This window comes from Sinocyclocheilus rhinocerous, unplaced genomic scaffold, assembly GCF_001515625.1.
Source record: "Sinocyclocheilus rhinocerous isolate Xijiao unplaced genomic scaffold, SAMN03320098_v1.1 scaffold1938, whole genome shotgun sequence".
Taxonomy (NCBI): domain Eukaryota; kingdom Metazoa; phylum Chordata; class Actinopteri; order Cypriniformes; family Cyprinidae; genus Sinocyclocheilus; species Sinocyclocheilus rhinocerous.
Genome location: NW_015629065.1, coordinates 156,130 through 178,248, shown reverse-complemented (window position 1 = coordinate 178,248; position 22,119 = coordinate 156,130). Strand labels below are relative to the sequence as shown.

Here is a 22,119-nt window from a genome sequence, read left to right as displayed (position 1 = left end):
ACGGTGACACAAAACAAAGGGCACTGTGAAGGGCTGGAAATGTTTTGTTTCCAAAGCAGCCTGTGGTAGACAATGTTGGAACAAAGGGACAGTTGAAACACCCTAAATAACTTGCTCATCACCCTTAATTTTTGTTTCACTATCATCTCCTATAAAATTTCAAGGATGTATGATTCTCGAATCCAAAAATATAGAACAATGTCTATTTTAGGGTTATGAATTTATTTTCACCCTTTCCCTTTCGCACGGAATGACTTCTTGTCCTTTCATGACGATTAAACACTTATATTTGCTACCTTTAATCTGTGTTCTATAAAGAGATTTTATATCACGGTGTTCCTCAGGGTTGTCGTGCAATTTAGAGGAATGTGTGAGGTTGTGACTCTGGTACAGTTAAAACACACTGTATTAATAATACTTGCAGGATTGCTTTAGATGCTGTCATGTCCCAGTGTCTAAAAATGGAAACAGCAAATGTATTCAGAAATTGATTTAAAACTAATTCAAACAAAATTGGATATTCGTAATCTTTTAACACTAGCTATACTGACATATTTTGTAACATTTTGAGAAATATACAGTGTTTAATGGGCAAAGCTGAAACAGTGTTTCTGGATGGCTAAATGCATCAGCATATTCATAAACTCTGCAGTTTATTTAGAGAGTGAAATTATGAAAGAAAAATATTAGTTGGCATAAATAGCAAGAAAATAAATGCTGTGATAGCGCTGTTGATCAATGTTTGATGTAGAGATGAATTATTCTTAATTGTAATTAATTATGCGAATATTCCATATTCAGTTCATGAACTGTAGGCTGGTAGCAAATTATACTTTTTTTTTTACATTACTTAAAAAAAATAACTTAAAATATTAGTGTAAAATGGCTTTTTAAGGCATTTTAACATTTGCTATTAGTGGTTGCTATTGGCAAAAAAACATTCCTAATGACAATATGTAATCTTCATCATGACCGGAAGCTAGTGGTCACATTTATAAAGTAATGAGAGTGGATTTGTGAGTGTCCAGCCAGTGAGGTGTCCCTGAGCTGCTATTTTTATTTTATTTTTTTCCTAATTTGATGTGTGAGAGCAAGAGGAGGGAGATTTTTTGGCTCTTATCTTTATCTCTCTAACAGATGCCAAAGTGAAAGGTCTGGCTGTCGTTCAGCGGGGTAAAGATAAAGGAGAGCTCAGGATAAACAGGCAAACACACTCACAGAAACCAAAATGTAATTGGAAAATAGTGGCATGAGCCACTATTGAGAATGTTTGTAGTTTCCAGTTCCCATTATACTTTAGAGTAATTTAAAATATTCTAAATAGAAAGACAAGAAAATTGAGACATTAAAGCCGGATTACAAATAGTGCATTTTGTTTACTCTGTTTTTGAACTGTTATCTTGCTGCCTTTTCAGCCTCTTGCGAGTAATTGTGCGTTTTTAAGACTCCGTGCCACGTTAAAATGTAAACTTTTTGTTGTTTACAAGATGTTTTAACTTTTGCTGGTTAACAACGTGGTGAAGATTGGAACTTAGGTTGAGGATAGATAAATGTTACGATCTAATTTATGTGTTATTATAGTAAAATAATATTTTTGTGTTCTTTGCACTTCCTTCACTTGTATGGCAGTGTATTTTACGTTGCAAAAATATTTTTTACACGTTAAATCTCTACAGTAGAGCTCATTATATATATTTATACAGCGATATCGTTGACTTGATTGCACAGATACAATTTAAACTGAACTGAGCTGGATGATGACATCACTGAATTCAATGATGAACTGCCTTTAACTGAAAAATGAGTGTTTACTATTGTCACTTTGCATTATTGACACACTATTTTCTTAAAGCCCTTTAAACTCGCCTCCAGTGGAATATCGTTACAGAATACTTGACCGAAAAAATTAACCCAGCAGTTGCACTTCTGCAGTAAGGTCAAGGCCATCGGACGATTGAGGATTATGTGGAGGATTTTTGTGGACTGTGCCATTTAGTAGACTTTAATGATGAGGCACTTAAAGAAATTTTCAATTTTGGCCTCACAAAGGAAATATCTCAGTTAATGCCACGTCACACTCCTCACTGGACTCTGGCTAAATATATTGACTTTGCACTCCGGTTGAGTGGTTCCTCATTTACTGTGGGGCTTGCAGATGAGGAACCCTGCAATCCTACAGTACTCACCACACCAGAGTGCTTCCATGTCCCAACCGTCACGTCTGGAGTTGTTCACGTCATGTCTGCCAAACCAGAGCCTGCTCATTTCACGCCAGAGTCTACAGGGCCTGCTCACGTCATGCCTGCTACTCCTGGGCCTGCTAATGTCATGTCTGCCAAGCCAGGGCCTACTCACAAGATGGCCATCAGCCCAGAGTCTCTTCGCAAGATGGCCGCCAGCCCAGAGTCTCTTCGCAAGATGGCTGCCACTCAAGAGTCTCCTCGCAAGATGGCCACCAGCCCAGCGTCTCTTCGCAAGATGGCCATCACTCCTGAGTCCCCAGCCAAGATGGCCGCCACGCCACGCCACGGTTGTCACGTCAGAACCTCGTCATGTCAAGGCTGCCACTCCAGAGTCTAGACCCATCATGGCTGCCACGCCAGAGCCTTGTCACGCCATGGCCACCTTGTCAGAACCCCATCATGCCACGGATGCCATGCAAGTTTCCTCTGACGAGACTGATTGCCAGTGTGCTGGATCCACCTCTGATATTAATGCGAGCGGCTGGCATCCCACTGGCCTCTACGCTCACAAGCCTCACAGCCTTATTACTCTCAAGCCCGGCGGGCATCCCACTGTCTGCTGCACTGCCTGTGATGGCGGTCGCCATTTTGAGTGCTTGGGCTGCACACTGCGCTCCTCTCCTGTCCATGAATCTGCGCCATCTCCAGAATCTCCAGAGGTGGCGGCTTACGCTGCAGAACCTCCCGAAGTGGTGGTGCCCACTTCTGAACTCACAGTCTGCCCTGTCATGGCGAAGGAGGCCATCCATGAACTCTTTGCCTGTACTGTCACGGCCATGGAGGCTGTCCATGAACTCTCTGTTTGTCCTTTCATGGCCAACAATACCATCTCAGAACTGTCTACCTGTCTTGTTACGGCCGTAGAGGCCGTTGTTAACCTCTCTGTGCTCTCTGTTCCAGTCCCGCCTGATCCGCCGTGGTGGTTCTCTGCACCATTGGCTCCACTGAAGTGGTCATCGGCTCCACCCTGGCTTCCATTGTTCCACATTCTGCCACTGCTCCACGGTCCAGGCCCACCACTGCTCCACAGTCTAGACCTGCCTCTGCTTCATGGCCCAGATCCACCATGGCTCCACTGCCAAGGTCTGTCATTGCCCCATGGTCCAGGTCCACCATTACTCCACAGTCCTGGTCCTCTGCCATGCCATGATCCAGGTCCTGTTCCTCTGCATGGACCTGGCCCTCCATCCCTCCCCCAGTTCCACCTCCGCTCCACCACCCTCCTGGACTTTTTGGGTTTTGTTTGGGTTGGGTGTTACGTTAGGGCATCTGGAGCCACCCTTAAAGGGGGGGATATGTCACGCTGGTTTTGGGTTTCGTTTCATGTTCATGTTTTCATGTCTTTTATTTTGTAGTTTAGTCCTGGTTCCTGGTTAGTCATGTGGTTCCCTTGCCCTCGTGTATTCCTGCTATTGGTTCCTTTGTTCTATGTGTCTTGTTCTGATTGGTTTATTATCTGGTCTTGTGGTTTTTGTTCTGCTTTGTGATTGGTTGCTTTAGTCATATGCTTTAGTTCTCATTAATTGGTTGATTTGTGTCATGTGACCCTTTTTGTTTGGTATTTATAGCCCTTATGTTGCCATTGTCTCTTGTTGAGTATTGTCCCTGTAATCTTCTGTTGGTGAGTTCATGTTTCTGTTTTGTTCAAGTCAAGACAAATCAAAGTCTAGACTTTATTTGTTAGTATTTTGGATGTCACTTTTGGACTTGAAACTGCACATGGGTTCTTAAACTCGCCTCCAGTGGAATATCGTTACAAGGAGCAGTTTGCAAATTAGGATGTATCAAATCTTTTAGGTCTGCTAAAAAAGAAACCCTGTTACTTTTGCTTTGTCTCTGACAGGATGGGATGTGATGTAACTATTTATAAAGCACTAATGATTTAGGACAAACTCCAGCAGCAGGAGCCACATAACTAGAAGCCACATAACTAGAATTCCTCCACCTAGAAAAGTAGACCAACCTAAGAAAGATTATGTAGACAACAGATAAAATAATAACATATATTCATATTTATTTGAAATTCTCTGATTATCTCTGCCCCATAGGCTTTCTTTCTAAGTGCATTACTGTAAATGCATTTCCCTCATTTTTTCTTTCTTTTCTTTTACAAATTACAAAGTTGATGCTGGCTCTAAAGCTTAATGTACATTTAACCTAACATTAATACTAATAATCATAATAATAATCAATAATATCCATAGAAATTATTATTATTATTATTATTGTTGTTGTTGCTCTTGATAATGAGCTGCAAAGTATGTTATTTTTACTGTAAAAGTCTAACTGAAATTGTAAGGACTAATTATAATTAATAGTTAAATTACTTTTAATAGCTGTCATAAAACAGAATAATGCAACACAGGTTATAATCCAAACAACAGGTTTATTGCAGGTTGAAACAGACAAACGTGGATAGCAGATGAGTAACTGGTCAAAGGATTCATGCAGAGGTAATGTTACCCAGTTGAAAATGTATACATATTAATTATATTTATCGCTCCATATGGGATTAAAATATGGGATATGCCCTGATATGTATGTATAGGATATTTTCAGGCTGTGCGTTTATGAAGGTCTTATGGTATAGCTGTTCCAGACCACTTCTGTTACTGCAGTAACACATGATATGTAGAGTTGGCTCACACACTGCTTACGCAACACTAATGAATCAGCCCAGGGCATAATGGCCACCGTTGCACACTGTTGAGAAGATTATTATTGTTGTTGTCGTTGTTGTTTTTGTTGTTTCAGTACTTGATTCCTGTTTATGTGTTGCTATGTGTTGTGTATTGGGTGTGTCTACAAATATATGTGTATAATATACAGCATGAATAGATCTATTAACAACATTTAAATTTTTTTTGTATTGTATTGTACTGTGTTGGGCGTACCATTCATTCTACCATTGTATTTGTACGTTGTGTACACTGGAGTGTACAAATAAACTGAATATTGAAAACTGAGGCACGTAATTTGACATAAAAACCTATATTTTAATTTCACTTTGCAATTATTAACAAGTAAAAAAAAAAAAACCCAGTCAGGATTCACCTGTTGTCTGTTCCTGTTCACTTCGTTGCAAGCCAAAATGAAACTGAAACTGACTTTTATGAAGTGCTTTGGACTATAATTTTTTTAAGAACTTTTTTTTTAAAATTACATAAGCCAAGGCCCTTCCAGCTAGCAAATCTATTTCTTCACAAATACAAACAGACCTTTGGACAGCAACTAAATCAGGATGTTATGACCTAAAATTGGAGTAGTGGGTCAAAGTAAAATTTAGAGAAACTCAGAGACTGAACATGCATTTTATTTTTATTTTTTTACTTTTTTTTTTTATATAATTTTTTCTTAAAGATTTCTCTCTTTATGGCTTAAATAAATGAAATAATATGAACTATAAACATAAACAATTGTGGCAGAATTTTGCTGGGCAGATTAAAGAGATCCCAGTTGATCTGAGGCATTCAGACATCAAGAAACATTTTTTTTAAGACCAACAGGCTTCACACGGCAGGAAATCCAAACAAAGCAGGAACAGGAATTCTGTTTTTCAGCCTGTCAGATTCCATTCTCTGTCCCACAACATTCTACACAGTCCCAAAAACCTGTGAAGTGGAAACGTAACTGTGTAAACTCAATAGAATTAGACAAGATGTGAAACAAACTCAACTCAGTCAGTTATTGCAGTTATTGCAGACAAACTGGAAAGTACTTTCTTAAACTGGCAAGCACTAATCTGATTGGCCGACTCTGAGCAACTTCTGGAAATAAGGTCATATCGGTGTTTTTTTTTTTAATCAGGCTGCCTGGAAATGAAGTTACGTGACGGATGTCAAGTCAAGTCAAGTCACCTTTATTTATATAGCGCTTTTAACAATACAGATTGTGTCAAAGCAATTGTACAGCTTTAATTAGTTCACCCAAAAATGAAAATTAGCCCATGAATTACTCACCCTCAAGGCATCCTAGGTATATATGACTTTCTTCTTTCAGACGAATCCAGTCGGAGTTATATAAAAAATTTACTTTGATCTTCCAAGCTGTTTAATGGCAGTCAGCGGTGCCATTAATGTTGCAGTGCAACAGTCCAAAAGAAGTGAAATAAAGAGCATCAATCCATAATAAAAAGTGCCTCACACGGCTCCGGGGGGTGAACAAATGCCTCCTGTAGCGAATCGATGCATTTCTGTAAGAAAAATAACCATATTTAAAACTTAATCAATTTAATATAGCTTGCGCTCACTGTTGTACACGGAAGCAGCTCCGGGCGTATGATGTATGAGGTCGGCTTTGCACATGGCCGCTCAGAAGTGACGAACGCGCAGGGGAGAGATCAAAACAAAACAACGGTCACGAATTAGAAGTACAAAACAAGGATTTGTAAAAAAGAATGTCGGAGGATTTCGATATAAGTCAAGAGGAGACTGGTTTTCCTTTGCTAAAGTAAGGAAACTTTGCTTCCTTTGCTCCTGTAAACAAACTTAGTTTTTTTACGAGACTCACCGGCGCATGCGCAACGCCGACATCTTACATCTAAAAAAAAAAATGGCACATGGGTTCTTAAACTCGCCTTTAGTGGAATATCGTTACACTCCTCTTATATAGCATGAAGTATTAAAATTAGTGCATCACAAATCATAGTACATTGTGCTTTTGTGTGTGTGTGTGTGTGTGTCTGTGTTTTTGTTTTTCGTTCAATAGTTTGGGGTCTTTACGTTTATTTATTTTTTTATATATATATTATTTATTTTATATGTATATTGAAATTATTAGAATTTAAAATGACTATTTTCTATTTTAATATATTTTATAATGTAATTTATTCCATTATGTAATTAAAGTATTAATTTCTTTTAAATCCTGCTGACCCCAAACTTTTGAATGGTCGTGATTTAACCTAAAACTTAAATAATAATGAACTTTTGGGTAATTAATTTATCTAGATGCTAACACTCTCCCCTGATAATGATACAGATAACAAAAAACACTCTAAAGCATTTCTTCTGACATAGAAGTCTATTTCAATTCGGCTTGCAACATAGTGAAGATTGAATAGGAACAGACAACAGGTGTATGTTTTTAAAAAATATATTTTTAATTAGCCTGACTTCCATGTGAAGCTGAAATACTTTCATGTCAAATTACGTGCCTCAATTTTCAATATTCAGTGTATTTGTAAAAGTCAATGTACACAGTGTACAAATATAATTGTAGAATGAATGGTAGCCTACGCCCAATATAATACAAAACAAAATGACATCAAGTGTTTAAATGGGTGTATTCACCCTAGTATAATATGCAAATATATAAAAGACACACCCTGGATACAAATAGTAACACATCAACAGAAATTCTGAAACAACAAAAATCTTATTGGCCCCAAACTTCTCAATGGCATGTTAACCTAAAAGTTAAATAATAATAAATTTTTGGGTAATGATGAACTTATCTAGGTGCTAACATTCTCCCCTTATAATGATAAAGGGTCAAGTAAAACGTGACTTTCGGTGAGGTAAAATGTCCTTGACATTTATAAACCCTGCTGGGTTCTTAAAAGACAAGTAATATTGTGGTTTCAAACAAAAGCGACAAAAGAGGAATGCATTCCTCCCTTCCAAGGCCCCAGATTTCTCATGCTCACCCTTTTTCCCCAAATCCCATCGTGACCTTCATTAACAGACAGTGGGAGGAACAGTTTCCCAAACAGTCTTGAAGAGAGAGATGTAATGCCTGGGAATGGCCTTGAGCAGCAGAGGTGCCTTAACATCTGTTCAGCACTGCTCATTATGAGTCAAAGTCGTGATGTTTGCCTTAATTCACTATTGTCTACAAGAAGACTGAACCAGTGGCTCAGAAGTAACTTCAAACAAACAATCTGGAGGCAGGCCAAAACTAAATAATGTGCCACTGAGACGCTCATCTGTTTAAATGGTAGTGTGGGTTTGTTCTCCTTCCAAACGCTGTTATCCTAGATGTGTGCAACTTTTTGCAGCACAAATCCATCTGTGAGACATCCTTCATTATAGACACATTCAGTGTGGAGATAGATGAGGGGAAAGAAATACTATCACATGCTTGTTCTGTTCAATCCAAAATGGTGACAGGTTACTGTCAGTTAAATATTTAAATATGCATTGCAGACTTGCTGAATCACATTTATGTGGATGTGCTTATTTATCTCTATTTCAGTTGGTCAAACTCTTCTCCTGATCTATTAGAATTGTGGTGGGGAAGAAACTGTTCCTGTGTCTGGTCGTTCTGGTGCTCAGTGCTCTGTAGCGTCGACCAGATAGCAACAGTTCAAAGAGGGAGTGTGCTGGATGTGAGGGGTCCAGAGTGATTTTGCCAGCCCTTTTGCTCACTCTGGATGAGTACAGTTCTTGGAGAGAAGGGAGGGTTGTACCAATGATTCGCTCAGCAGTCCGGACTACCCTCTGTATGAGGATATTATTACGAGTATATATATGAACTCTATATGTACCCTAAAACCACAAAGTTCAGTCCAGCTTTTCAAATGCTTCATTCAGATGTCTGAGGTGTTGACGTGAAAAAAAAATAGATAAGCTTCATAAATCTCAGTGTTAGAGAGCCATCTTGTGGATACAGTTGGTACCTTGTCATTCGAAAACATCAACAATATACAGCTGATTTAGTAGGTTTTAAAACACCAAAAGCAAGCAGTGTCAGTGAAGGGCATGCTTGAGATGAAAAGAGACATGATGTAGTTTGAAAATGAAGAAAAATCAAGGTAAATATCACCTTTGAACTGAATACTTTATTGTGCGTCATTACCAAACATCTCTAAATTAAGCAAAGAATGTAAATACATCTAATTTGCTTTTAGAATACAGTAAATGGCAGCAATGAAACTAACTTAGCAAGACAAAATAGTCAGCCACTGTATTCCAAAAATGTTTTAGATTTCCACCTTATGATGCTATTAAACACAGTTCATTGTTTGAGATGACACAGTGGCATAAATGCCGGTGTTCTGACAAATAATGCTACCTATCAAATTATGCTACCAACACTGTATTTATCCTACTGTAAGGGTAGGTGTACATGTTAATAAAGCCTCACACCTTATTAATATCATGCTGGAAGCAAAATCTGATAGGTAGCACTTTTTGCTATCGAATTATGCTACCATCTGTTTTAATGGGAGGTAGCAAAGTCTGACAGGGTAGCACAAATCGTCAGAACACTGGAAGTACGACCTCAACCTCCCACCTCGGGAACTGGAAGTGTCAATAAACTTGAGGTGTATTCAGATGAAGATTAAATGCCACTTAGCGATTGGCTGTCGTAGTGATTGCATCATCAGTTTCCAGTGCTCATTTTCGAAGGTTTTGCCCTTTTTGATGTGGATGTGACCAATCAAACGTTTGGAAGAATTCTTTGAAGGCTGAATTTCGTAAACAGACACTATAATGGTGCACTCTCTGATCTGTTGATCTGGCAACACAAAGGTCAGGACCTCATTGAACACAGTCACCTCCCAACGCTTCTTCTGTTTTGTCCTCTGATGTCGAAGTTTGCAGTGGTTGCAGGTAACGCTGGTTTTGGCATAGAGAGCTGTGATAGTACAATCAACAAACAGTTTAAAGTCACCATGAAATCAAAATTGAAATTTTATTATAAATGTGTTTATTATAAATAATTTATCCGTGCACTTCATTATTTTTTTTTAAATCCATGTGCCCTCATAATCTTTAATCAAAAACGTTAACCTCCCCTCCCCCTCAAAACGACTCATCTTCTCTTCCGGTCACGAGCTATGGCGCAAGGGCGGAGCTAGTGACGTGAGGGGTAAACGCTGGGATAAAGGACGGGGAAAAGCTGAAGCTGATGCTTCACTTTATAGCACTGACACCAGTCATGAGGGAGTACGTTACCCCTAAACATTGAAAAGATATTAGGATATCACTACAACATTCAGTGAAGTTTGGAATAAACGACATGGGGAAAAGCTGAAGCTGAGGCTGATGCTTCACTTTATAGCACTGACACCAGTCATGAGGGAATACGTTACCCCTAAACATTGAAAAGATATTAGGATATTACGACAACATTACTCTTAAGACATGGCAAACTCTTTTTTTTTTCATGAATATGACTTAACCTGATGGATGACGCGCTCAGTCATTCAGGCGCGTGCTGTGCCGTTGATCGTCGTCGTCATCCTTAATAAATAAAAAATTTATTCATGCTTGGGTGTTGGCTGTGAATCCAGTGGAGAAGAGAAATCCCCCACCACTAACTGCAAACTGGCATTCAGATCTGTTCCATTTTGTTAGCAACGCCCCAGCTTCCAACGATCCAATCAATTCCCGGAGGACGAAATCAAGTCCCGCCCTCTCATTTCAGATGCCGTTTCACTTGGATATACTTCACAGTAGAGTAGAAAAGACAATCGCAACTTTCGTTTCATGCCGACTTTAAAGATAATTTAAAAGTAATTTTACAAGATTTATTAAAATGTAAATAAACTTTTGTTCATTGTTAGTTTATAATGCATAAATTAATATATTCAATTAAAGGCTATCAGTTAGGGAAGATTCATCGGTACGCCAGTAGGTGGCATAACTGACTATAATTATTAGTGGGTCAACGAAAAATGTTTGAAAAATAGTTCATTTAATGAACAAAACACCATACTGTGCGCTGCAACGGTTCTGCTGTTGATTTGTTTGGAATTATTTTCCATTGGCGGAGCAAAAAATTCAAAGACTGGCAATACTTTGTATTTAAACGGAAGGAAGGAATGGAATGGAATTAAGTATGGAAGCCCGTTTCCGCCACTGAATAAAAAAATAAAAAAAAGGTAATTGCGACTTTTTATCTCAAAATTCTGACTTTTTGACAAAAAAAGTCAGAATTGCGAGATATAAACTCATAATTGCGAGTTATAAAGTCAGAATTGCGAGATAAAAAGACCAAATTGTTTCGCAATTCTGATTTTTTTTCTTGCAATTGCGAGTTTGTATCGCAATTCTGACTTTTTTTCTCGCAGTTGCGAGTTTGTATTTGTGACTCTTTGTTTGTTTGTGACTCTTTTTCTCAGAATTGTGAGATATAAACTCTTGTTCACAATTGTGAGTTTTAAATTCCAGTTCTGAGGAGAAAAAAAAAGACTGATATGTTCTCAGAATTGTGATTTTAGGCTAATGGTGCGTTCCAAACGGGATATATTGCCCTCCGAAGGGCACTTCGGAGTGAAAACAATCATGGCCGCCATATTGAAAGGTCGTTCCAAACCGAAGTGCTCAAAACTGGCCACTTCAGAGGGCCCTTCGGAATGAAGGATTTCGGAGGGTACAACTGATGGACACTTCGGGCCCCCATGATCCTTTGCGCGGATTCTTTCCATAATGACGGCACCTCCGTGTGGGCACGGGATGATGACGCAGAAGGGCACTTCAAGAAACAGTTGTTTGGTCACCTACACCCTTCAACCCTTCAAAGCTCTCATTCCACTGGGTAAACCCTTTGAAGGGATTAGGGCATAGGGATGAGCCCTTCCGAATGGAACGCAGGGTATATCTCACAATTCTGACTTAACTCACAATTGCGAGTTTATATCACACAATTCTGACTTCATTTCTCAGAATTGTGAGTTTATATCTCGCAACTCTGACTTAATTTCTCACAATTGTGAGTTTATATCTCACATTTCTGAGAAAAAAAGTCAGAATTGCAAGATGTAAACTCGCAATTGTGAGATATAAGTCAGAATTGTGAGATAAAAAGTTGCAATTACCTTTTTTCTTTTTTTATTCAGTGGTGGAAACGGGCTTCCATAGTTAAGCAATATCACACAATCGTACCGCTTCTTTCAGAAAAGCTCTATGTCATCGTTGCTGTAGCAGACGTTTGTTAACTAAAACTATTAAAATAGTTCTTGGTAATTGAAATAAAGCTGGAATTCAAGTAAAATATGTATACTAAACTTAAAAACTGAAACTAGAAATGATGTCTAATTAAAGCTATAGAAATTAGTGATGTTCGGTTCTTGAACGAATCGTTCTTTTGAGCCGGTTCTCAGGAAGTAACCAGTTGACCCGGTTCACAAATCGAACTGAATCGAACTTTAGTTCCGGGTTGATGACGCATAAAAATGTATCAGTTTGCAGCACAATTAACAGTGCAGTTTATTTCAATTTCATTTATGTATAAGTATGCACTCATTATTCTTCACCTCTCTCAGTCTTATTGGGATGACATACTGTGCGGATCTTCAACACTCCCACCTCCAGCCTCTGAGATGTAGGCATGTATTTCAGAGAGAGCAGTGCCTCACCAACCATATCCTACACAGAAATTGTACCAATTGCTTTTCATCTCATAATTTCCAATTTGTTATACCAGGATAAAACTTACTTTCTTGGGTACGTGCAGATCCTCTCTTAACTCCAGGGGATATGAGAGCTTCAGCCTGTTCAGGGGAGCACGGGCCTCTCCTAGAATTCCATGTCTTGAGAATTTATCAAAATCCCGAACCTAAAAGATACAATCTAAAGTGAACTGATGTGGTTACAATAAAATAAGATGGTAGGCCCGTTACATACCTCAAATCTAACAGTGACTCTTGGTACTTCCTCCTCAGTCAGGGTGCAAGAGAACTGATCTCCAAACACAGGACTGCAGCTCTTCTTCACTAGACGTGTCTGCCATTCGTCCAGAACACACTGCATTGAACTCTGCTCCTCATCCTCTCTTTCTGCCCACAGCAACCGCACCCAAACAAACGGGTCCACGCTATGACTGAAGTCTCGCATGGCTAGATCCTGGGCGTCCAGTACCGTCACCACCAGTTTGGACTGCAGCTGATCGTAGAATAGTGAAAAGCGCAGAGATCCCTGGATGTTCTCCTCTTCCAGATCTGCCATGCTAGCCAGCTCTAAACTACTGCCCAGGTTAGTGCAAGAGGTGCTAGGGGACAGTCGGTGGCTCAATTCCTCATAATGAACCTCCATCTGATGGACAGAGTGTGTATCTGGTCTAATTTTCTAGTTATAGTCTTATTGGATATTTAGAAATACACACATGTGGTTAGCAACCAAAAGCCAACCATCTGTGAAACATGTTTTTGATCTATTTTGTTTGATCTAGGTCAGAGCAAGCAAAAACTAAGGAAGCAAACACAGTGCAAAATGGATGCATTCCAGGTTATGAAGATATTGATGGTTTATGCAAATGAATCTTACCTTAGCGTCATTTGTTTGTGTAGCATTCTGAAAACCTCTGCTCGTAGCCAACAGGCTATCTGCTAACAAAATATTCACTGGAATCTATTAGATGTTGATAGATATTCTGCATAAACCTCATTAGCATGTCTTCTATAACTTTTTATTTGATATACTTTTCAAAGGTTTTGGGTCAGTACGATTTTTAATGTTTTTGAAAGAAGTCTCTTATGCTAACCAAGGTCACATTTTATTTGATCACAAATACAATAAGAACAGTAATATTCCAGTCTTTAGTGTCACATGCTCCTTCAGAAATCATTCTAATATACTGCTTTGGTGTTTATCAATATTTTTTGTGGAAACCACAATACCTTTTTTATTTATTTGATGAATAGAAAGTTCAAAAGAACAATGTACTTGAAATAACGATCTTTTGTAACATTATAAATGTCTTTACTGTCCCATCTGATCAACTTTTCAATAAAAGTATTCATTTTAAGTATTCAACAACAAAAATATCTTACTGACCCCAAACGTTTGAACAGTACTGTAGATATAATAAATAATATACCTCTTATGTGCATCTAAGCCAAAAATACAACATGCTTATCTAAAACTACACGTTTATAGTAATATTATGTACTAATCTTGTGTAATATTAGGTCAAATATAAAAATCAATCATTCTCATTTGCATGAGAATTTACCAGGTCTTCGTGAAACGGGAAACCGTGTACAGTAGCGGTAAATCTGCCATATCAAAAGGCAGAGGGCTATAAAGAAAAGGACAACAGATATGCCCAAAATACTATATTCCAATTCCTCTGAAAATGACAGTTGAATTTCTCTGAAGGACAGACCCAAAACGGCAAAGAAAATCATGTCTTTCTGCCATGTACAGACCTGGAAATGAAGGACATAAAGTTAGGCTACTTTTGTTGGAATTATTGATATTGGTTGATACTCATATTTATCCAGACAAGAATCAGATTTATATAATACTGTATACACGGTTAGTAATATAGTATTTTACATAATATATAAAGTAAAAAAAGTTTTTTTATATGTCAGTCTGATGAGATACTGTTCAGGGAAAGACAAGTGTGGATTCTTGCAGGCTTCTGTGTACTAAATGTATTTTTAAAAGGAAAGCACTAATAAAAGAACCAAAGGCAGAAACCCTACCTTTTCAAGCTTTAATTTTCCTCCATTAGTTCCATTTTGCGAATAAACTACGACCGGAGCGGATCCATACTGAGATGCAGTTGACAGCGATCGCCTGACAGATGATCAGCAAACACAAGGGCAAACCTGTTTGATCACTTGTTCATTCAGGTCTTATTAAACAGGCTTCATCTGTGTTACTTTCTTGAATCTACAGCTGAAACATAAGATGGATATGATGCGTTTCATGTAGAACTGCCCTCTTCTTCTTTCTTTACTACTACACTGTGCAAATTCAATGGCCAGTTTATCACTGCCTGTATCCAAATAGCCACAGCATGTGAGATTAGATAATTGCTTATGGAAAAGAGTATCAGTATTGTATATGGGAGAACCTCCATTTGCCTCTTAGAACAAAATAATATTCATAGAAATGTATATGTATATGAAAAAAACTAGATGATTCTATAATAAAATAAAAACAGCAGATTGATTATTATGATGCATAACTGTTCTGTGCAATGAGATATAGCTAAACATAAAGATATGGACTAAGCTGAACTGTTTATTTACTGTGTGTATGTGCATGTGTTTATAAGAAAATAGTTATGTCTTGAAATTTGTGTAAAGAAATAACATACTATTCTGCCTCCAAGAGATCAGAATATTCAAAGATGTTACAGAATACAGCTTTATTCATACATATAGTTTTATGATTTAACAATAATAGCTGTAGAAAACTAAGCGTTTGAGCGAGGCGGGGCATAGAGGACCTACAATAATGTACAGTATTTGAAAAATAATGTGTTTTTTAACATTAAAGCATGTCAACATATTCTGTTACACCAAATACACAAAATAATGATCTTTAAAAAAGCATCATATGACCCCTTTAATGTCAGTACAGTCTTTAATTTGAAAAGCCACCTACATTTTTATGCTTTACAAAGCTATAAATAAATAATAAATAGGCTAAAAGGTAGTTTTTATTGTCCTTTTCTGAGGACTGTCATACCCTGCTGTACTTTACGATTATAACTTAAATTCTGAATGTTATTCACAATTTTGGCTGTTTGTTGAAGTTAAACAAGAATAAGTGGTGAAAAGATTGTTCATTATTTACCAGACAAGATGTTATCATTATTTCAGTGCTTTTAATGCCAATATGTCACAATAATTGAATCATGGTCCACTCTTATTGCTGTCACATTCACCATCCCAAATAATAAAATAACATTTCATAAGTACGGGGAAAATAAAAATAACCCTGAACAAGAATGTTGATTATTAAATATGTAAATATACATACATACAGTACATACATGTATAGCAAAAAAAAAAAGCCTCTATTTCTCGCATCTAAAAAACATCTGCAGCATCACCGGGGTAGTTGTTCACCAGTATAGTGAAGAAATGACCCATGATCCTTTTCAGTCAAACCACCAATCACAGACAACACACAGGAAATGCTTTCCTCAGGGCTCAATGGTGCCTGTATACAAAACAATCAACAAACCACAAGAGTCTATCTCTCATTTTAGACGTTTTGTAACAATTTGCTTAGCAGATAGCTGTGATAAAGAACAGATATAGAAGAAAGAGACTCACTTCTGGTCCACCCATATCAATGCGTACCCAGCCTGGGTGCAGAGCCATACACAGGATCCCATCTGCCTCCAGGTCCACTGCCAAGCATCTGGTGACCATGTTCAGTGCACTCTGATGCAAAGCAAATGCAACTCAGTATCTCAATTTATATATTCACAGACATACTATTATATTCTTCAATACAGAAAGCCATGAAAGCCTGTTTTCACCACAGAATAAAAAAAGGAATTGCAATTTTTTTTAATCCCACAGTTCAGACTTTGTTTCTCACAATTCTAAGAAAAAAGTGAGAATTGCAAGATACAAGCAATTCAGATTTTTTTCTTCGCAAGTTTGTATCTTGTAATTCTGACTTTTTAAAAAGAAATTGTGAGAAAAAGGTCAGAATTGTAAGTTAAAAGGTTCACAATTACCTTTTTATTTTTTTCATTGAGGAAACGGGCTTCCATAGAAAACTGTGCTTCAACAAAAGAATTAAAGGGTTAGTTCACCCAAAAATGAAAATTCTGTTATTAATTACTTACCCCCATGTCATTACAAACCCATTAGACCTTTGTTCATCTTTGAAACACAAATTAAGATATTTTTGATGAAATCCTGGACCTTTCTGACAGCAAGGGAACTACCATGTTCAAGGTCCAGAAAGGTACACAGTGCCAAACCAAACTTATTTTTTTCCTCAATGTAAAGCATATTTACACTGTTTGAATCGTTCCCTGTCCCCTATATAGTGCACTATATGCCATTCACTGTACAGAAAATACTAATTCTGTGTACAAGTGACCAATTTCAGCCGCGCCTTCAGCGTCTATTTTATAGTGTAGGGGGCGGGCACTTCGGATTCTAGAGAGCATTTGATTGGACAGAAAGTTTGATGAGAAGCTGAAGCAAAGGTCTTCTATACTCTTTGGCTGAAGTATGATGTGACCTCAAAAAAATCGTTGAGCCGTTTTGGCGGAAGTGACGAACTGAAAGCTTTGAACGCTTATATCTTCTAAATGCGAATTTTGTCACTGTTTTGGAGCACACTGCCTTATAGATAACCTTAAGACTAACATATTGATACTAACACCCAAAAAAACTTTAATTTTGATTTCATGGGGACTTTAAAATAGTCCATGTGACGACAGTGTTTCAACTATGAGAATACTTTTTGTGCGCAAAGAAAACAAAAATAACTTTATTCAACAATTTCTTCTCTTCTGGTCAGTATCCACCACCACTCACAAGAGTACCACGACGCAATACAAAAAGTGACTTAAATACAAATAGTATTCTCGTAGCTTCATAAAATTAAGGTTGAACTACTGATGTTACATGGACTGTTTTATCAATGTCCTTACTACCTTTCTGGGCCTTGAACATGGTAGTTGCGTTGCTGTCTCTCAGATTTCATCAAAAATATCTTAATTTGTGTTCCGAAGATGAATGAAGGTCTTATGGGTTTAGAACGACATGAGGGTGAGTAATTAATGACATAATTTTCATTTTTGGGTGAACTATCCCTATAAATGTTAATGAATATCCAAATTGACTTTCAGTGTAAACACTTATATTACTTTGTCCCTTCCCTGGGAATTAACACTTTTATCTTGACATTAAGCTCCAGGAACACTATCACAAACCTTTGATGTTCTGTATGGGTACCATTTGAAGGTGTTGGCACGATCACTTCAGTACAGCTCAATTGAACCCAGTAGAGACGTCATATTAATGACTGCTGCTCTGTGAATGCCCATCCCCTTCCCTGTGCCCTTTGCAGCTGCTCGCTTCAGCAGTGGGAGCATGGCCTGCATCACAAGTTCAGTAAGTCAGAACGTTTTCAGACATTTGTGTTGAGAGTAGATTTGAGTGCATATTGTGTCTGGATTTAATTTGAGAAATGAAACCTTGGTGATCATCAACGGGGCAACAGAGTTGGTATGGACGTTTTCCAACATCTTGTCTGCGGTGACTGTCTCAAGGTTGGTAACTACATTAATTCCAGCATTGTTGATGAGACAGTTCAGTCCTTCCTCTTGAACAAGCTGTTCCACCTCAGATGCAGCTCTCTCTATACTCTGCTGACATGTAACACCTAGGCAACAGAGACGTACACAATTAGAGTTAGATAAACAAACTCTTAATTTCAAATACAGCTTCTAGATCAAGTTCATAACTGGTGTCACTAGCCAAAAATGGGTAGCTAGTTCTTTTTTATTTTATTTTTTTCCGCAGCGGGGAGAAAAACTAGGCAACATGCATGCCCTCATCCACTAAATCATTAAGAAAAGAATGTAAGGTAAAAGAAAATCTGACTCTTCCCCGTTTTCATTCAGTTTAAGGCAGACACATTTGTTGTCGTTTATGCATTTATAAAACTGTCAATTTTATGGTAGTTCATGGTAATGTTAATCCTTTAATTTAACCCTTGGTGGATTTTTTTTAACAATAAAAATGTGTGTTGTGTTAGCTCGCCACCTAATGTCCAATAAAAAAACTGGGTCAAGAAGCAAAACCAGCCGAGAACCACTTATCCAGATTAGACGGTGCTTTAGTACTTACCCAGTTTAATAATGTGTGTTTTGATGTTCTTCTGCCAACATTTGCAATTCCTATAAGACAAACAGGCCTTTTAAACTATTGTAAACTTTTTTCTTTTATAATTATTACACGTGTGGCCTTTAGGTCCGCGTAATAATTAAACTACATGAAATATCTATTCTTTTAAAAATTATCACTAAAAAGTTAAATAATATGCAACTTAACCTAAAATGTTAATGTTTAAATAATGCATGTTGATCGTAATTCTCAACTAGGCATGTGCACGTTCTCCTGCAGCTAAAATGACTGTATATGATCTGGGGCTGGTTTCTAATGTTTGTATAGTAGGCCTAATGCAAATAGGCCTTCTACTGTCTGCTCACAGCATTACCGTGGCTCCATCTGGATTGCGAGCAGTAGCGATAATCTTCCCGGGAGAGAAGCCTCCCGTTACCAGACTCTCAACTATCTGCAGCCCGAGGCCTCGACTGGCTCCGGTGCCCAGTAGGTTTGAACAGTTTTTAAACGCATGAGTCATTTTGTCACTTTAATCGAGAACACGAGTTTAATTTCCTATCTTGAACGAGACGATACAAGTTAGAGGACAGTACCATCACGTGATCCGGGAATCGGCTGTCTCCATTGCGTCACCACAGTCGACAATTCCCCTGTAGCTCCGCTTCACCATACTCAGAAGTAGCTTTATTATAAAATACGATCATGTGACCCACAAAATTATGTTTATACAAGCTTTCCCTAAAAAATTAAACACTCGAGTTTTCGTTGAGCTCACCTTTATTCTTTTGTTCATTGTTTAAACAGACTCATACAGTATTACTCGTGACATTTCGATGTCTATTCCGGAGAACTTCGGGAGAAATTTCATAAATTTGCTTTAGGAACACAATAATTAGTTATACAAATATATATATTTGCACAGTTTTTCAAACCTGAATAATCCTTACAAACATGGCATGTTCCAACATGATCAACATCCACACACTAAACACGTAAAGCTTTTCTTAAAGCATCAATTAACCACTGAAATATCAGTTATACTTTGTTCAGTTTTCATTCCAAAATGAATCTTAATTCGATTTTGTCCACAAATGCAGTGACAATTAAAAAAAAAAAGTTTGACATATGAGTTTTATGGCCAGGACAAAACACAAAATTAGTGTGAATGCCTAATGATTTATGAAATGATTTATGTGTGACATTTGGAACTTCTAGACAAAAGTGCAAGATAAATGTATATTAAATTACACCAGAACACATGTGGTGCACACATTATAGACAATCTATCATTACTAATAATGAGCTTAAGCTGCAGTATAGAATAAGTGCCTTACAGTCATAAACATGTCTAAGAATGTGTTATGGCTCAAGAAGACCTTTGATGCCGAATCATCAGTTTGATAAATGTAATTGTTTATGCTCCTCTAGGTGAAATGACCATGTTAAACTGGTTACAGTCCTTCAAAGATTTTGCAATTAATGTCCAAACATGAAATCTGGTTTACTCCTTTCAATGATTTCTCTAACTTAAAGTTACCCCATATGCTTTTCAATCACTCTTATTTAGTTATTGGTTTGAAAACAAAAACATGATTTTTAAATGTCATTAACTGTTCTATCGGAACATTTTGTACCATAAAAAAAAGCTTTTAAAGCTTGTTTTTATCACTTTGAAAGGAAGAATCCTGCCTTAATTTATTGATTTTCTCACATTCAGAGTCATGAATTAACATTAATAATACCAAATCAAGTGAACTGGAAGTCTACATTAGTCCTATTTCATATCTGGTCCTAAAAGACATGCAGCAGAAGACTTTAAATCGTTTAAATTACTTTTTCTTGCTCTCTGTCTGCTGAAACTAGTCTCAGGAGCCAGCTTCACTTGGTAACAGCATGGATGGCGTGTGCTAGATATCCCACGTTTGCAGACGTCACACCAGCCACAGAGATCCGGCCGTCTTTTGTCATGTATATAGAGAATTCTTTAATCAGACGCTCCACCTGATAAAGAGCCATAAAGAAGACAAGCAGAGAAAAGCCAGTGAGAAAAGGCTGATAGTGAAAATAGCTGAGGTCTTATCAGAGATTCCCAGAATGCACTTCCACTTGACTTGCCTGCTCCGGTTTGAGTCCCGTAAAGCAGAACATTCCGATCTGGTCAGTGACATGCTGCCAGTTGTGAGTGGAGCCCTCCTTCTTCAGGTTCGACACAAGCATCTCCCTCATCTTAATAATGCGGTCGGCCATGTCTTTCACCTCCACGAGCCTAAGAGAAAAACAGTAAAGCGACAGTCTGTAGAGCTCAGTTCTCATTGGCTGTGTTTGTGATGGGACTTTATCTCAGGACTCACCATTCTTTGTAGAGTTCAGGCGTGTCGAGAATGGTGGAGGCGATACGAGCTCCATTCATAGGGGGGTTGGAGTAGATGGGCCGAATGAGAATTTTCAGCTGGGATTCCACACGCTTAGCCTCTTCAGCATCCTTACAGACCACCGTGAAGCCCCCTACACGCTCACCTGAAGACACAAAGGTACAGAGCACTGACCTAGAGCACTTTTCTATTCTTAAGTATTATTAATAATAATAATAATAATAATAATATTTCAGTTAAAATACAAAAACATTATATCTCTCAAAACATGATAAATTTACACAAGAAGCAACACAGATTTTGTTTCACTTGTTTAGAAGTTAAAAACTAGTGAAAAAAATTGTACTAGTGTAATAAAAAAAAAAATACACTTACACTGCCATTCAAAAGTTCGGGGTCAGTAAGATTTTTTTTAAAGAACTGAATACTTTCATTCAGCAAGGATGCAGTAAATTGATCAAAAGTGACAGTGTAAAGACATTTATATTGTTACAAAAGACTTATATTTCAAATAAATGCTGTTCTTTTGAACTTTCTAATAATAAAGAATGCTGGAAAAAATGTAGTTTCCACTAAAATAATTAAGCAGCACAACTGTTTAACAAATTATAATAAAATGTTTCTTGAGCACCAAATCGGCATGTTATAGTGGTTTTTGAAGGATCACGTGACACTAAAGACTGGGGCCTGTACCATGATGGCAGATGAACAAATTCAGAGTTACAGGATTAGTTTCGAGTTGACAAAACCAAACCACTCCAATCCGGCTTTGTTGGTACCATGATGCTGATCATCAGCTTTCTTTGTCAACTCAGGCTTTGATCCTGAGTTTGTGGAGCACGTGCACATGAATGTGTGACATTACTGGCGAACAGCCAGTCGCGAGCCTTGGTTAAAGGTTAAAGGTTTTGCTAAAGGTTAAGAGATTGAAGAAAATTATGAATTTAAATGCATTTACAAGGAAAAAAATACTTGTTCATGAAAGAGGACAAATAAA

General features: G+C 37.7%; 2 protein-coding genes and 1 pseudogene across 2 annotated transcripts in view; all 3 read right to left on the bottom strand.

Annotated features, from left to right (window-relative positions):
* Window positions 1-9,425: 9,425 nt before the first annotated feature.
* On the bottom strand, window positions 9,426-13,225 carry LOC107738759 (synaptotagmin-2-like). Its single transcript, XM_016550603.1, has 4 exons — window positions 12,818-13,225; window positions 12,630-12,749; window positions 12,448-12,559; window positions 9,426-9,824 (listed from the first exon to the last, which is right to left on the bottom strand). Exons 1-4 carry the CDS (start codon window positions 13,223-13,225, stop codon window positions 9,517-9,519), a joined length of 948 nt encoding a protein of 315 aa, XP_016406089.1. The 3' UTR covers window positions 9,426-9,516.
* A 2,661-nt stretch (window positions 13,226-15,886) lies between these two features.
* LOC107738758 (C-factor-like) lies at window positions 15,887-19,270 on the bottom strand (annotated as a pseudogene).
* A 239-nt stretch (window positions 19,271-19,509) lies between these two features.
* The window catches only part of LOC107738757 (aspartate aminotransferase, mitochondrial-like), a 3,958-nt gene continuing 1,348 nt past the window's right edge, over window positions 19,510-22,119 (bottom strand). Inside the window, exons 2-4 of the mRNA XM_016550602.1 lie at window positions 21,102-21,291; window positions 20,866-21,016; window positions 19,510-20,751 (exon numbers count right to left, since the gene is read on the bottom strand). Coding sequence (XP_016406088.1) covers window positions 20,629-20,751; window positions 20,866-21,016; window positions 21,102-21,291 — 464 coding nt within the window. The 3' untranslated portion in view covers window positions 19,510-20,628. The remainder of the gene's footprint in view (window positions 20,752-20,865; window positions 21,017-21,101; window positions 21,292-22,119) is intronic.

Bases quoted from the DNA above. Each gene is read 5' to 3' on its own strand.
- LOC107738759 (XM_016550603.1), bottom strand. From the start codon at position 13,225: ATGGAGGTTCATTATGAGGAATTGAGCCACCGACTGTCCCCTAGCACC. The intron at 12,750-12,817 runs GTATGTAACGGG...TGTATCTTTTAG, and splicing joins GAGTCACTGTTAGATTTGAG to GTTCGGGATTTTGATAAATT. The intron at 12,560-12,629 runs GTAAGTTTTATC...ATTTCTGTGTAG, and splicing joins ATCTGCACGTACCCAAGAAA to GATATGGTTGGTGAGGCACT.